The sequence below is a fragment of the Aplidium turbinatum genome, chromosome 9 (assembly GCF_918807975.1).
Source record: "Aplidium turbinatum chromosome 9, kaAplTurb1.1, whole genome shotgun sequence".
In the NCBI taxonomy this organism is placed as follows: Eukaryota; Metazoa; Chordata; class Ascidiacea; order Aplousobranchia; family Polyclinidae; genus Aplidium; species Aplidium turbinatum.
The window spans coordinates 26454675-26468802 of NC_137480.1; the positions used below are offsets into that span (position 1 = coordinate 26454675).

The following is a 14128-nucleotide window of genomic DNA, read 5'->3' on the forward strand; positions in this document are numbered from 1 at the left end:
AGCACTTGTTGCTTGCAAAAGTCAAATATCTTAAGCAGCATTGTTTTTATATTCTCATTTCTCACCACACATTAAATGAAGGGGACACATAACTCTGAAAGCTGATTGCCTCATCCCAATTTTTTTATTATCGATATGTTCTTCAAAAGCAGTGCTTCCAAAACCAATAGCCAAGCTACCGGTAACCCCAACTGCAGTTAGCCTACTTTTATTTTTCTAACCATTAAGAATGTTTGCCAAAAACAATTTTTAAATCTCTAAAATTATTGGACAGCCTACTGTATAAGTTTGATTACTTGGATGAATTACTCAAGAACAAACATCACTACAATAAGTAGCCTACTATGTTGGCTTGCAAGATTACAATAAACTTGGTTGGGTTTTGAATCTTTATTCTCGGACTGACAAAGCCTTGATTGGTTATTCCTGGTAGTTTCACATACTTGTAGAGGCTCTTGACGCAGGGCCGGTTACCAAGATTGGCAGAGTGAAGTTTTTTGATTGATTGTTGAAATGGGGTTGCCAGGAAATTATTCCATCCATTTGATGCCGCTGAATGGAGAGCAGTCCTGAAATGCGTTGCTTAAGCGCAGACTCGGAGGGCCGAACTAATGCCGCATCAGTCGGGCGCTCCACTGGGCTAACGGAGTGGACGGCTCAAAGCTACTTATGATTTTTTCTTCAACCTTTCAAAAATTATGCAGCAAAAAATTTATTGCGATAGTAATCTATCAACAAAAACGCAACTAAAAAGACTCCTTAAACCAAAAATGGGAATTGCATCGTCTACTCTAAATATAGATAGACGGAAGAATAACCGAGAGGGAAATCTTTTACATTTTGTTCCAAGCATTGTTTTAGTGCATTTAAAATTGACATCAAATCAAAGCATAGTCTCAGACAAACATAATTGTTTCATATTTTAATCTTCCATCATGTCTTCCAAGTCTCCTCTAAAGTTTGCCACTTCATCAAAGATGCCATCCATCCACTCTGGCTGCTTCCACCCTACAAACCTAGAACCATATTCCTCACCATGTTCCGCTTCGTCACTTCCGTCTGGGGATTCACCATCTGGTGCTTTCTTGAGAGGTGCGGCTTCTTCTGATTCTGCAACAACTTGTTTGTTTAATCGATCAACTAAAGTTGTAGCCTACCTAGATAATTTGTTTCTGAATTAATTTAAAATAATGGGGATTTCACAGAAACAATCATTACACTTTTTTTTACATGTTGGAGAAAACTTTATAATGATACAAAAGGTCATTACAAAATAAATAGGAAAAATTTAATTAGGCTATTTGAACATATAATAGTCTATAATAGGCTACTATTTAGACTATACATCAAATACATTAGTGATGTTATATTCTATTAAGTAGTGATGTTTACCAATATAATCTTAAGTTTGAAGTATATTCCTACAGTGTTGCATCAAAATTAGATCGATTGTTTGTAACATTTTTAAGCGTTTAATGGATTTCCTGCATTTGTTGATTTTAGGTACGGTAGCCTATTTGTTCGTGCTCAATTGATGCAAATATTTTTTACGTGCCAAGTTGAACATATTGACATTATAAATCGCTGTTCAAAGCCCAACATCAGAAATCCAAAGTGATGCTTGCTAATTATTTGCATTCCAGTTTCCACTTACACAGTCAGCGGTCGTTTGTTTAGTTTCAGTTTATTTTTATTTCTGGAAGTCACAAAGAAATAGCCTACAATAAATTCGAAACATAACAGGGGTCTAGGAAGAGGCAGAAGCGAACAGGACGCAAATGTTGAAACGGGCTTGATACTGAAACAGGATAGTTAGTTTAAAATATGGCACGGTCGCAACACCTTAGCAGAATTTTAAAATTTAGAATAACAAAGAGAAAAAAGCAAGTAGGCTAGGCTAAAATTTTCAAAACTTATAAAAGTAAAAAAAAAACAAAGAGAAAAAAAATGAACAGTTGCTATGTTGATCAATCTTAATGCTTTATCAAAAGTGCTCTTACTTGCGCTCTTACCTTGCACATAGAAAGGCCACAGATCAACCTTATCCGGATATTTGTTGTTGAGCTTGGCCAACTGCCTCCTGAGATGGACCAGATAGTTGAAATGCTTGATGACAAGAAGCCCGATGGATTTCTCAACCTGAAGATTATGAATTCTTTGTTTAAATTAAAACAAACAGAAATTTATCGCGCTTCCGTTCCACGCTGTTCAAGATAGTAACAATGACGTCACAATACTTCTGCTATCACAAGACAAACACTTGAACAACAACAAGTGAGCCTTGTCTTGTTTCTTGTAATTAATCTAGAACCGGCGCCACTTGTTGTTGTAGACACGATTATGATCAAATGAGATATCACTAAATCAAATTTGATCTTCACCAAAACAAAAATCAAACAAAGTTTTACCAGATGTTGCAGCGGCTTGTTCTTGCAGGCGGGAAGGCCCTTTGAGAGGCCACATTGGGCCCAGTACCAATAAAACTTCCAGGCCCCCAACACAAGACACCACTAAAACTTACATCATATCATACGAAACATTTTCTTTTACTCCCGGCGCTTTAAAAAGGTTTTAGGCATCAATTTATTCCGGGCCCCTGTCTACGCCCCTTTGGTGGGTTTCGTATCTTGCACTTATTTATCTCTCGCTTCCGAGTGTGATGATGTCATGTCTCTTATGGTCTATATCTATCTGAGGGTATAGCCTATTGGTAACAAGCAGTGGTGTACGCAGAGAGGAAAGGGCATTGAGTCATGTACAGTGGCGTAGCCAGAAAAAAATTTTGGGGGGGGCCAAATATTTGATGAATTGAAGAGAACGACAAAATGTTTGATTTAAGACATTGCCACCTGATGTGCAGTGGCGCATCCTGGTGGGTTAAGCAAGGGAAGCAATAAAGCTGGTGGGGGTTAGAGCGTGCCGAAGGCACGCGTATTCTAGGGGGTCCGGGGGCATGCTCCCCCGGAAAATTTTTGCAAAATTACACTTAAATAATGGATTATAACGCTTTCTGGAAACACTTTCAGGGTAATATTTGTATGAAACTTATTAGCAGATAAACAGCTATTAACTTATTAAAGGTAGCTCTTATCTACACACAAACGGGCAAAAACTGCGGCAAAAATTAGAGAACACAAAAAACTCAGCTACACAAAAACCCTACAGAGTAAGCGATTCTGAAATTGCTTCCACAGATTAGTTAAAAGAAGCGTAAATCGCGTAAACTTTGCGCGATTTACGATTTGCAAAATTTATGGTGTCTTTCTGTGTGTCTAAAACAAGTCCTGGGGGGTGTTAATAGCCAGATGTCTTGGAAAACAATATAAATTTATACAAATTATATTATATTTTCAACAAAGGGTTCAACTTCGGAATCCAAACTTTGAAAATTTGGGGGGGGGGCCATGGCCCCGTTCGCCCCCCCCTGGCTACGCCTATGGTCATGTATTTAGTATTTGCTTAGTCCATACTAGCTTTGTTAATTGCTTTAACAGTGTTATCCAAAACACATTAAATAATGTAATCTACTTTGTTAAATTACTGAAACATTTTTTTTAATGGGTCTATAGCCCAATGCCCTTCCCCTGCGTACGCCACTGGTGACAGGTGTGGTTGTAACAACCCACCACTTTATCTGTGACTTGGTTCTTCATGTTGTCCACACTGTAGTACCAACGATTGGGAGGTTTGTGTCCCATCATGCTGTTCTCCTCTATCTCCGAATTGACGCTTTCCTGAATGAAATGATCAGCAGAAATTGACAAAATGGAAAGATTTCACCACGAACAGAGAAACATAATTGTTTTGGTAGAGTTATAAGTCCATCTTTCGACAGAATCTAGTTCTATGAAATCATTCGCCTAGAAGGACAACAAGAGATATTGCTTGCAGTCCAGTTTACAAAATAAGGAAATCATCAAAATATAAATCAGTTGTGAAAACCACTTGAAACGCTTCAAGTTGTTTCATATTTTCACTCACCGTCAATTCATCCAAGTATTCCTCCGCAGTGAGGGCCGATTTGACTTCGTGGCTGTTGTGGAGCGCTGAAGACAATGAGATTCCAGTGACGCACACAATCCAAAGAAGAAGCATCGTGCCGGCTTTGTTGTGTTTGTAATATTTCTTATTTATAAAACTTGTTTATGAAAACATAAAAACGGTGAAGCAATTGTTAGAACAGATCTTAATAAAAGAACAAAGAACCTCTCAGAAAAGTAACAAAAACTTATGACAAAAATGTTTAAGTTTTTGCTTGAAAAAAGTAGGCTACTGTAGGCTGTAGCCTAACTCTTTTGCTTTGTTTAATATTTTCTATAATCTCGCGTCATAATTTGCTTTGAATGGAAATATTGTAGTTGTCAACTTTCCGGAATTTCGAAACTAAATTAAAAATCCTTAAAAATTTTGCCGAGTATTTTGGAATCTGGCCTACGAATAAAAACAGAAAAATTTATCACATCTTGTCAGAGTTCACTTCCATTTTCTTGCAATTGACTGTCACAGTCTGTTATCAGCCAACTTTAAATGTTGCATTGCGAAAGAGATGAAAAAGATTTTAGAAACACTGTCCAAAGCTATGCACAATTTTAATATGAAGGTGTCTAGTCGATGTTGCTATATTTATATTGTAGCCACTTTTGAATTGCGAATCAGTCGTTTCAGGCTCCAGAACTGATTGTTTAATGTCAAATAAATAATGAAAAATGTTTTTCTTTGGAAGTTAGATACCTACATTTTATTGAGAAAATCCCATTTTCTTAATTAAGGTTTTTGCAATAAGCTGCGGCCGATCATATTTTGCTAAATATTTTTCGACTTACAGATTCCCGACGCGGAGGCGACTTGTTCGACGCTTGCTGATGAATAATGAGCATTGTAGTTGCTTAGAAACCAGTTTGATTTTAATTTTATGATTTATTTTAACGTCTTTAGTGCATTTTCTCTGAAAATTTAAGACAAGTGACGACAAGTTCTGTTATTTGCTCACAATGTCGACTTGGTTGACATTGGCAAAATGTCTCTTGATTGTCTGTTTCCTGACTAGTAGCTCAGCAATTACATGGATGGCGAACATCCAAAAACCCCGTGGGTGACGTAAAGACAATTAAATCAACAGTGATATTATTGCAAACCGTCTTCATTGATCCTATCGTGACGTCACAAGAAGGGTTGGGATTTGCAGCTAGAGATGTAAAAAAACGGTTTTTTTTGTTTTTAAAAAAAACGAGCTCGTTTTTTTTGTTTTTTTTGTTTTTTTTACTTATTTTGACATCAAATGTCACAATATGCAGCAATTAGGGTAAACTCATTGCAATAGCGTCTCTTTCAACAAAAAAATAGTCTCATAACTCGTATAACTTATTTCAAATCAGACAATATGTCTCTCAAGTCTCAACACACGAGCCATAAAGATTTCTCATCGTCTCAAATAGTAATAGTAACACAGTGTCTTATGGTTGGCACATCTTAAGTATTGTCTTTGGTCCAGGCAGTTGTTAAATGCAGTACCACACTCGTGTACAGTTTCGAAGCCAACTGGGATTTTGGTTAATGGGCATGTCACGTTATGAGCAGGTGGTCAGTGTCTTGTTTGTCCACTTCACAAAGACACTTTTCACCAGCACACCACACCCTTTCCAGTACAACGTCAAGAGATTGTTCCAGTTGATGTGCATTTGGTGCAAACTTGATGAAAATCACACAAGCGGTTCTCGAGTTATAAGTGAAATGACCTTAGCCACTAGGTGGCTTTATAGATAAGGAGCAATAAAAAAACGGCAATATCTCAAGAACCGCTCAACATATTTAGATAATATTTAGCTCTACCCCCATGTTTTCTGGGGTAGGCTATCTGTTTATGAACATTAAAACAAGTTTTGGCTACTACTTTTTGAGATAAAAAGAAATTAACCTCTTGTCGTTACGCACCAATAAGCATGCGTAAATTAAAAAAAGAAAATAATTGGGTAAAGGAAAGATTGATGACAAGTTTTGCAAAAGCAGTGTAGTGCTAAAGTCCCAACTTTTAGCCCAAATCACATTTAAATGTAGTGAGGGATGGAAACATTTTGATGTTTTTTATTTTCCCTGAAGAGGTTCAACACTCCTTTATGATGTCATAGTCATATTTTTTTCCCTTAATCACATCATTGTGCTGTCATAGACATGTTTAAAAGAAGTATGGTTGCACTTAATCCATCCAATTTAAACTAGTTTGCAGGACTTTGAGACTTTAGCACGATTATGTTTTTGCCAAACTTTTCGTCAATCTTTCCTCTACCTAATAAAAAAAATTAAAGTTTTGCATTATGGTTTTATTGGTGGGTAACGGTAACGACAAGAGGTCAATTTCTTTTTATCTAAAAAAGCAGTAGGCCTAGTTCTCAAATAAAATAACTTTTCATCTTTGATGTTTGTTTTGTATCTTTATCCTGCATTGCCGGAATATGGGTAAAACTTCATACTTGTTAGGAAAAGTATTATAAAGCATTTATTCACTATGTGAACACTGAGCAGTGCTGGAAAAACTCCATTTTAAAGGGAAAATTTCTTCATTCAGGGTTGGTAGTTACTAGCAATAGTCAACATGGGTGGTGGGCATTTGAAAGGAACATTAAGCTAAACCTTTTCTGACAAATGCACTAACTTATGACAGCTAAAAATATCAGTGATAAGATCTCTTGCACTATATGTCACAAATAATCTGCAAGAAGCATCAATGACGAAGTGTCCAAGATCTTACAACACACGAAAAGAATACTTCTGTTTCAACATTTATAAAGCATATACATCGTTGGTAAGCTATCAGTTACAAAACATGTTTAAACAAGCTATTGGCAATAGCTTGCATTAGTAAATTACCACAAACAAGGCAATGTGTGTTCTGAATACTGCCATCTTGTTTTTGCCAAAATTTCGTCAACCCATTGAGTGTGTACAAGAATAACCTGTACCACAGTATACTAACATCATAGGCTACCTTCCATAAAAGGAAAAATAAATTAACTCATCTACATTATGTCATGTATCAAATTGCATTAATTCAATGTTTGTCAGGTCTGCTGCAACAAACATGCCTGAGAATGCGAAACAACATAGGACTATGCAAAAACATATGCCGTGTGCCAAACACAGACACTTAGGCATTTCAGCACACCAATAAAACCATTTTTAGTAATTTAATGTTTTTCAAGAGCACTATAATGAAACTAAGCTGCAAATTGCAAAAAATTTGCAACTTTTCCAGAAAAATATGAAAAAAAACAAAAAAAACAAAAAAAAACCAAAAAACGAGTGTTTTTTTTGGCTCAAGTTTTTTTTGAAAAAAAACACGTTTTTTTTTTAAAAAAAACGGTTCGTTTTTTTTGCATTTACATCTCTATTTGCAGCCCACCTCTACCCAGCTGACATGGATACTTTTGGATTAAGATTCACTTTAGGGGATTGGAATCCTTTCAGAGGACCTGGAAACGAATAAATTACCGAGTATTGTTTGAAATCTTATTATTGTTTTTCAAGGTGGGCTCTTTTTGATTGTTTCCGGCACGAATTGATAGACGCAGGGTTATGTTATCCTCTCTAAGAAATTGCAAGATCAACGTCGATGGCTTTAACTCACGAGTGAAACAACCATTTAATAGGTTTTAGTGAACTAAGAAACGAAGTACATCTGCTAAACACAAGCCATAAATATAAAACGAACAAAGTAAGTCAGTCTCACACAATCAAAACATAAAGCAACAGAAAGTCCCTTTAACTGAACACTGCAAGAAAGGCTCTAATGAAAACGGGCTTGCTGAGACTGAGTGAGGCAAGAGGCGCGATCAGAGAAAACAATCAAGGTAAGGCGCGCCGAGCAGAAAAACCTTAACGCTACAAACATAGCCTACATAAAATAAATGTAAATTTACAACAACGAGTTGAGCGGTTGTTTTATGCGCTTCAACGACTGTTTTCAATTTAGCTAGACTGAATGAGATCATTAGCTGCTGCAAGCTCAACTATATTCTGCCTCTAGGTTAGGTGAGTACCATATTTGATCTAAGCGGAGCTGGTTCGAATCTTTTAAGGACTGCTTTCTATTCAGCGGCACACCTAGTGAATGGAAGAATTCCCCGGCAAGAACACTTCAACAATCGGAAACTTCACTCTGCTAATCTCGGTAACCGGCCCTGCGTCAAAACCCTCTACAAGTATGCGAAACTTTCAGGAACTGCGCCATCCTATCTATCAACGCTTTGCCAGTCCGAGAATGAAGATTCAAAACCAACCAACCATCTGGGGATGAGAAAAACCAGCTTAGGCCGGGAGTCGAACCAGGATTGCTTGATTGGAAAGCGAGCACTTTATCCGCTGCGCCATTCTACTCTGACTTGTAAAATAATTCGAAATCAGAATTTGGATCGCAAAGTGTTACCATGAACAATAAGAGTGAAATTTACTTTCTCCTGATTACCACAAAGCTCAATCAGTCTTCGATAAGAATGTTGTCTCTTCGTCTCAAGTGACATTGGCCAACTGTTCAGTGACAAAACCGTCGTTGTTGGGGCTATGACGACCAACTCGCTTCGAAACAATTACCTTTGAAAATATTGAAGTCTTGTCACGATTACCATGGTCACGTAGAGAAATCAGCTTCAAAGTGTTAACAACAAGTTATAAATCTGTTTGTTCTACAAGGTGTTTGAACTATCATTTAGGGAATTGGTTAAGGCTGTCTTTGTTCAACATTTCAAACAGCATGATGGCGACATGCGACAGAAACAATTTGCAAAGGATTAAGCAAAAACTGCCGATCCTTTGGAAACAAATATTATTAGATGGGTATCAGCTTCGGTAAATATTAGATGGTGAAGAGATGTCGTACTTAACAATAGACAATATGTGGAACCAGTCAAAACTGGTTTCGACAAGTTTAAGGTGAGGGCAAGCTTGATTGTAAACAATGGCACTTTGGTTGAACAACATTCAAAGTAACCTTGTGCTGTCTAAGTTTTCGTTTGCATGTTAAAACTCTGGTTTTATTCAGTATCGCACGAGGCCTAAACGCGTCTACTTCACACAGTGAAGGTCGATTGTTTTAGTTCCGTTCTTGATTGATTGAATCTTTATCCTCGGACTGGGAAAGCTTCTTGCAAAGCTTAATCCTGGCAGTTTAGCATACTTGTAGAGGCTTTGAATCACTGACGCATGCCCGGTCACCGAGATTGACAGAGTGAAGTTTCCGATTGTTGAAGTCTTGTTGCCGGGGAATTATTCCATCCATTAGATGCCACTGAATGGAGAGCAGTCCTTAACGTGCGTTGCTCAAGCGCACACCCCGAGAGTCGAACCAGCGCCGCTTGATCTTGAAGTTTCTTCGTTGCAGAAGTGACGCGCTAACCAATTGAGCTATCGGGGCGGTAAGTTCTTACTTTGTAAGCAATAAGCATGCTTTGGTCCGCACCACTCACTCTGAAGACGCATGTTGATGACGTGTGTGAAACAGAAAAGATCCAAAGTGACATCACAAACGAGGTGGAGATCTGTGAGTGACCTACCTGGGGCAAGTTGTTGACCTGACAGAAGTGAATCTACGATCCCAAGGACAAGTAGTTCGTGCAATTGAATATATTTCTCAGCCAACGTTCGATAAAAAAACAAACACATCCAGTTCAGTTGAAGCTACCATCAAAGTCCTCGCAGGATACGTGAGATCACATAAAATTGGTGTAAAAATAGAAAAAAATTATTGAAACAAGTCGACATTTCTTTAAAACTTCACACAGTAGCAACTCATGATAGGTCAGATGACGTCGATCATGACGTCACTGGCATGTAAGATATTGTCAGGAGGTACCATAAAGCCAGGTCGCCCTTGAACCGACGACGACATTTCAACATAAACAAACGTAAACACCAAACTATGTTGTGGAGAGGAAATCCCCAATTGAAGAGCTTCACCAAGCGATGATGACGAAATGGAGGAAACAACACGGGAGGTCGCACTTGCTCTCCGACACGACCGAACACCAAGCGTACAGTTATCAGTGACGTCACCGACACGACACCTCACAGACACGTCACGATTGGCAAGCAAAGTTGCAACAAGACTGCGGCGTGTCCATCAACGATACAAAGGTGCAACACGATTCGGCTTTTGAATAGCTAGCGATGGTGATGTCATAGGCGATGTTGCTCATCGTCATAGCAACAAGTCCAGGTGAGATTCAAACTTCTCCAGGATCAGCAGTGTTTGTTTGGGATCGCTTGATGTAGAGCTGCAACAGCTTCATCTGCAAGAGGAGTCAATGACGTCACACGCTTCGAGAGCACATACTCAGTAGGGTGGCTCGCTTTTGAACTTTTTTTTTAAATTCTCTCGGGGTAGTGAGGAAATGGTGCCAATGAGTGAGAAAACAATCATGACAAAATTTAAGATTTGTAACAAATTGTCTTCAGCCTCCTCATGGGACCCAAAAATCGAAAAATGGGGTCAAAAACGCAATTTTTTTCAAAAATATTTGTAGTTTGGGTAGATACAATATTGTTTAGATATATCTAAACAACCTAAAAAAAAAATTGAAGTCATTTGAACTATTCCTTCAGCTTCCTCACAGCTTCTGAAAATTTTCATTTTGCTGAAAATTTTGCATTTTTGTTTGTGGTTACTTAACTACAAACTTCGTCAGTGACGTAAATTCAAATAAAATACGTCACTTTTTCCTACCAAATTAACCCAATTTCATTAAAAAATGACGCAACAGCTCAGGGCAGGTCTATAAAGAGGAATACAATGACGTTTCATAGCTGGCAAAATGTCTAACGCAATTATGTATCATGTAACCACAAACAAAAATGCGAAATTTTCAGCAAAACCGAAATTTTTATAAGCTGTGAGGAAGCTGAAGAAATAGTTCAAATGACTTCAATTTTTTTCTTTAGGCTAATTAGATATATCTAAACAATATTGTATCTACCCAAACTAAAAATATTTTTGAAAAAAAATGCGTTTTTGACCCCATTTTTCGATTTTTGGGCCCCATGAGGAGGCTGAAGACAATTTTTTAAGAATCTCAAATTTTGTCATGAGCGTTTTCTCACTTATTGGCACCATTTCCCCACTACCCCGAGAGAATTTAAAAAAAAGTTCAAAAACGAGCCACCCTAATACTCAGCCCCACAGCACAACGGCCATGAATCCCCCGAATGGGGCAGTTGCCTCTACATGCGCTAACAAGTGGCGAATATTAAAGATGTAAGAGCTCAGTCACTCCACCGATTTGAAGGAATCAACAATTTGTTGGTTAGAAGCTCACGTCACTGGTTCATACAAGTCGAGGTGGAAAGTGGCTCAGTCAATAGAAACGAAAACTGTTGTTACAAGTTCATCGTTTTATTTCCACGCAACAAACTCACTTCACGTTCTATCGGTTCATGAATGATTGCCACTTACCTTCCCCCCGGACAGGCCGGACAAGTGGTGGCATAACCTCGCATCTCCAATGACGCGGTGTAGCGCCACCAAGCAGAAGACAGCGGCCTTTCTAATCCCACTCTCCGTGTTGTCATAACACTGTAACAATTATGTCGATGTCAATCAAGCGCAGGTCGCATGCGGTCAATGTTTCGTCATAAACGCCACGATTTGAACAAACAAAGAGCAGTGCACAAGTGGTTACACAAAACTTGTGAGAAATGAAAGCCGTTCTGAACCAATGCATTGTGGGTAAAGAGTAAAGCTGACCTCAAGTAATCCCGGGACAAGATCTGAGACGATGCGATTGGTCAATTCATCATGAGTGGATCGGTTGATTGCGTTCGTAAGCATTTTGAGGCAAGCCTGCACTCCTTCATTGTTGCCCCCTTTAGTGAGCGGGCTGAGTACGTTAATTGTCAACACAGAGGGCAGCAGAGTGCACAAGGAGTTGCCACATTCCTCTGCAGCGCGCGTCACCTGGAAGCAAATGATGACAGAGCTGTCACGTACAACAAGTGGAAAGACGTCAGAATTGACGACACAAGTTACCGAAGTCGTCACGGAACTATGACACGACAATCGAAAGAGGCGCCACACAAAAATTTGATGACTGGAGAAAGTAGTTCGTGGCCATGATGAGTGTGGGTTCGATTCCAGCAGTAATCACAGTTATTCAACATCACCAACACAACCATAGGGCAACTAGTCCATGTAGGTTCTTCATTCACAGATCAAGCTTATATGTTACGATGACGCAGTGGAGCACCTACCTCCTTGGAGGAGCTCGCATGGGCCTCAATGATGTGGATAATGGTGACCTCCGCATGGCTCCGGAAGCGAGTGGAGAGATACCTTAGCATCTCCTTGAGCGCCCGCAACGATGACACACGAACGTCGTCCTGGTAACGTGATGACGTTTAAGTTACGTCACTTATTGAAAGAAGCAGAAGTTGCTTGTTGAATAAAATTATAAATTAATTCATTAATAAATGAAATTTGATAACCATCAAACTTTTACAGCTTTAGTTTGTTAGAGTTTATGACACTACGTGTAGTTGGTTGGATGCTCACACATCATCGCCCCATCACATCTAGGGCCGCATACTCACATTGCCCCCTCTAAGCGCCCCCAGGAGCCCGGACAGGATGGTGTTGAAGTGTTGGTCCCACTGGATCTGCTGCTGGGACGCTGCCAACCCTCCGATGACGTCACTGCTACGTAAGACAGCGAACAGGTCGTCGATGGAGCGCTTCTTGTCTTTCCCGCTGGAGAAGGCGAACGCGACATCGGCGATGTTGCTGTCCAGCTGCTCCAGAGGAAGTTCTGTGACGAAACAATTACGTTGATATGTAGCGGAAGATCGATGCTTCAAGATGGCAGCTGGGCATGGGACACGTATTTGTACGAGGTCGCGATGGTTTGGTTCAAGTGAGACAAGTTTGTGGCTGGACAGGTGAACAACTCCCAGTCCTCACAACAATCAATCGATCAAGTTCATGGAATCAACGCGAGGGAAGTCAGTCACACAATTATCAACGTTCTTATGAAGGGACAAGGGGTGCGACATGAGAAAGAATCCTCTAAAACGCTTGAATCCCGTAAAAGTTATTAGAGGCAACAAACGACACCAACCCCATTCCATCCCTACGCATCAAGTGACGTATGTTTCAAGCATCGGTATGGCATTATGTGGTCACAAAGTGCTGCACCTTCATTGAATGCGTCCTCGTCGAACACAGCCTCTCTCAGTAACTTCTTGTGGTAGGTGGGCGATAGGTCGCTATACGTGTTCGGGTTGTACAAGTTCTCCTTGCCCGTCGGTTGGCTCTGTGGACAATGAAGAGTTCACTGATTGGTCGCACATTTGCTATGATCAACAATAGTTTCGGCGATTCGTCATAACGATGGCGATGCGTGAATAACTCGGACAATGGGGGATGAGGACAACCCACGATTGTTGATAAACAAACTACAAGCACATGTCACATACTTAATGAGGACAGTAGATAGCCACCAATGACAATGGCTTCACGCTCACAGTTATGACGTCACACCCGCTCGGGGTGTGGGAAGTCATGCATGGCTGCCCACAAGCGGAACCACAGAGTCGCCTCTCACATGGACGACCACCGCACATACGATACTCACTTTTGGATGGGGCGTGGCCCTGGGCCGGGGAAGCATGGGGGATGAGCCTATGGTCCTTGTTGGGGGCGATTCGAACGACAACTAGAAGGGAAAAATTGCTCGTTAGGTATCGCTGCGTTGCCTGGACAACCGTTGTTTCGAATAATACAAATTCAGTTACAAATCGAAATATTTTATACATTTTTGATAAAATCTTTAAGTCAACATTTTCGGCTGTTTTATCACAGAAACTCTATATAGCATCGCTGACCGAAGCATTTGTTTTCCAACAAAGTAACAGGCATTTACCTTCCTAGTGACCATGTCGTCAGTGCTGCTGTCCATGCGTAGTTTTTGTATACCCGCCGTAATGTCGCGGAAGTTCTCAGCGATCTCGTCTCTGTCCATACTCTCGTCACCGTTCATGCTTCCGCTAGAGGACGCAAACGACATAGTTATAATTACCTTAGTACCAGATCGAACAGAAACGAGACCAGTAGGCAGTGAGTTCGAATCCCGTCTATGTTGCGCTTTTCGTG

General features: G+C 39.8%; 2 protein-coding genes across 6 annotated transcripts in view; both read right to left on the reverse strand.

Annotated features, from left to right (window-relative positions):
* Positions 1-696: 696 nt before the first annotated feature.
* On the reverse strand, positions 697-4292 carry LOC145777303 (uncharacterized). Its single transcript, XM_082588654.1, has 4 exons — positions 3982-4292; positions 3627-3734; positions 2013-2139; positions 697-1110 (listed from the first exon to the last, which is right to left on the reverse strand). Exons 1-4 carry the CDS (start codon positions 4093-4095, stop codon positions 923-925), a joined length of 537 nt encoding a protein of 178 aa, XP_082444780.1. The 5' UTR covers positions 4096-4292; the 3' UTR covers positions 697-922.
* A 5305-nt stretch (positions 4293-9597) lies between these two features.
* The window catches only part of LOC145777160 (CLIP-associating protein 1-B-like), a 37288-nt gene continuing 32757 nt past the window's right edge, over positions 9598-14128 (reverse strand). For all 5 annotated transcript variants that reach the window (XM_082588468.1, XM_082588466.1, XM_082588467.1 and 2 more), the window contains 8 exons: positions 13899-14022; positions 13611-13691; positions 13172-13289; positions 12571-12785; positions 12232-12360; positions 11729-11938; positions 11438-11557; positions 9598-10277 (listed from right to left, as the gene is read on the reverse strand). In XM_082588468.1, the coding sequence (XP_082444594.1) occupies positions 10212-10277; positions 11438-11557; positions 11729-11938; positions 12232-12360; positions 12571-12785; positions 13172-13289; positions 13611-13691; positions 13899-14022 (1063 nt within the window). In that variant the 3' untranslated portion in view covers positions 9598-10211. The remainder of the gene's footprint in view (positions 10278-11437; positions 11558-11728; positions 11939-12231; positions 12361-12570; positions 12786-13171; positions 13290-13610; positions 13692-13898; positions 14023-14128) is intronic.

What these genes read in the sequence shown, in the direction of transcription:
- LOC145777303 (XM_082588654.1), bottom strand. Translation starts at nt 4,095, where the DNA reads ATGCTTCTTCTTTGGATTGTGTGCGTCACTGGAATCTCATTGTCTTCA. An exon ending in AATACTTGGATGAATTGACG is followed by an intron (nt 3,735 to 3,981) that starts GTGAGTGAAAAT and finishes CATTTCATTCAG; the next exon opens with GAAAGCGTCAATTCGGAGAT. An exon ending in GTGGCCTTTCTATGTGCAAG is followed by an intron (nt 1,111 to 2,012) that starts GTAAGAGCGCAA and finishes AAGTTGTTGCAG; the next exon opens with AATCAGAAGAAGCCGCACCT.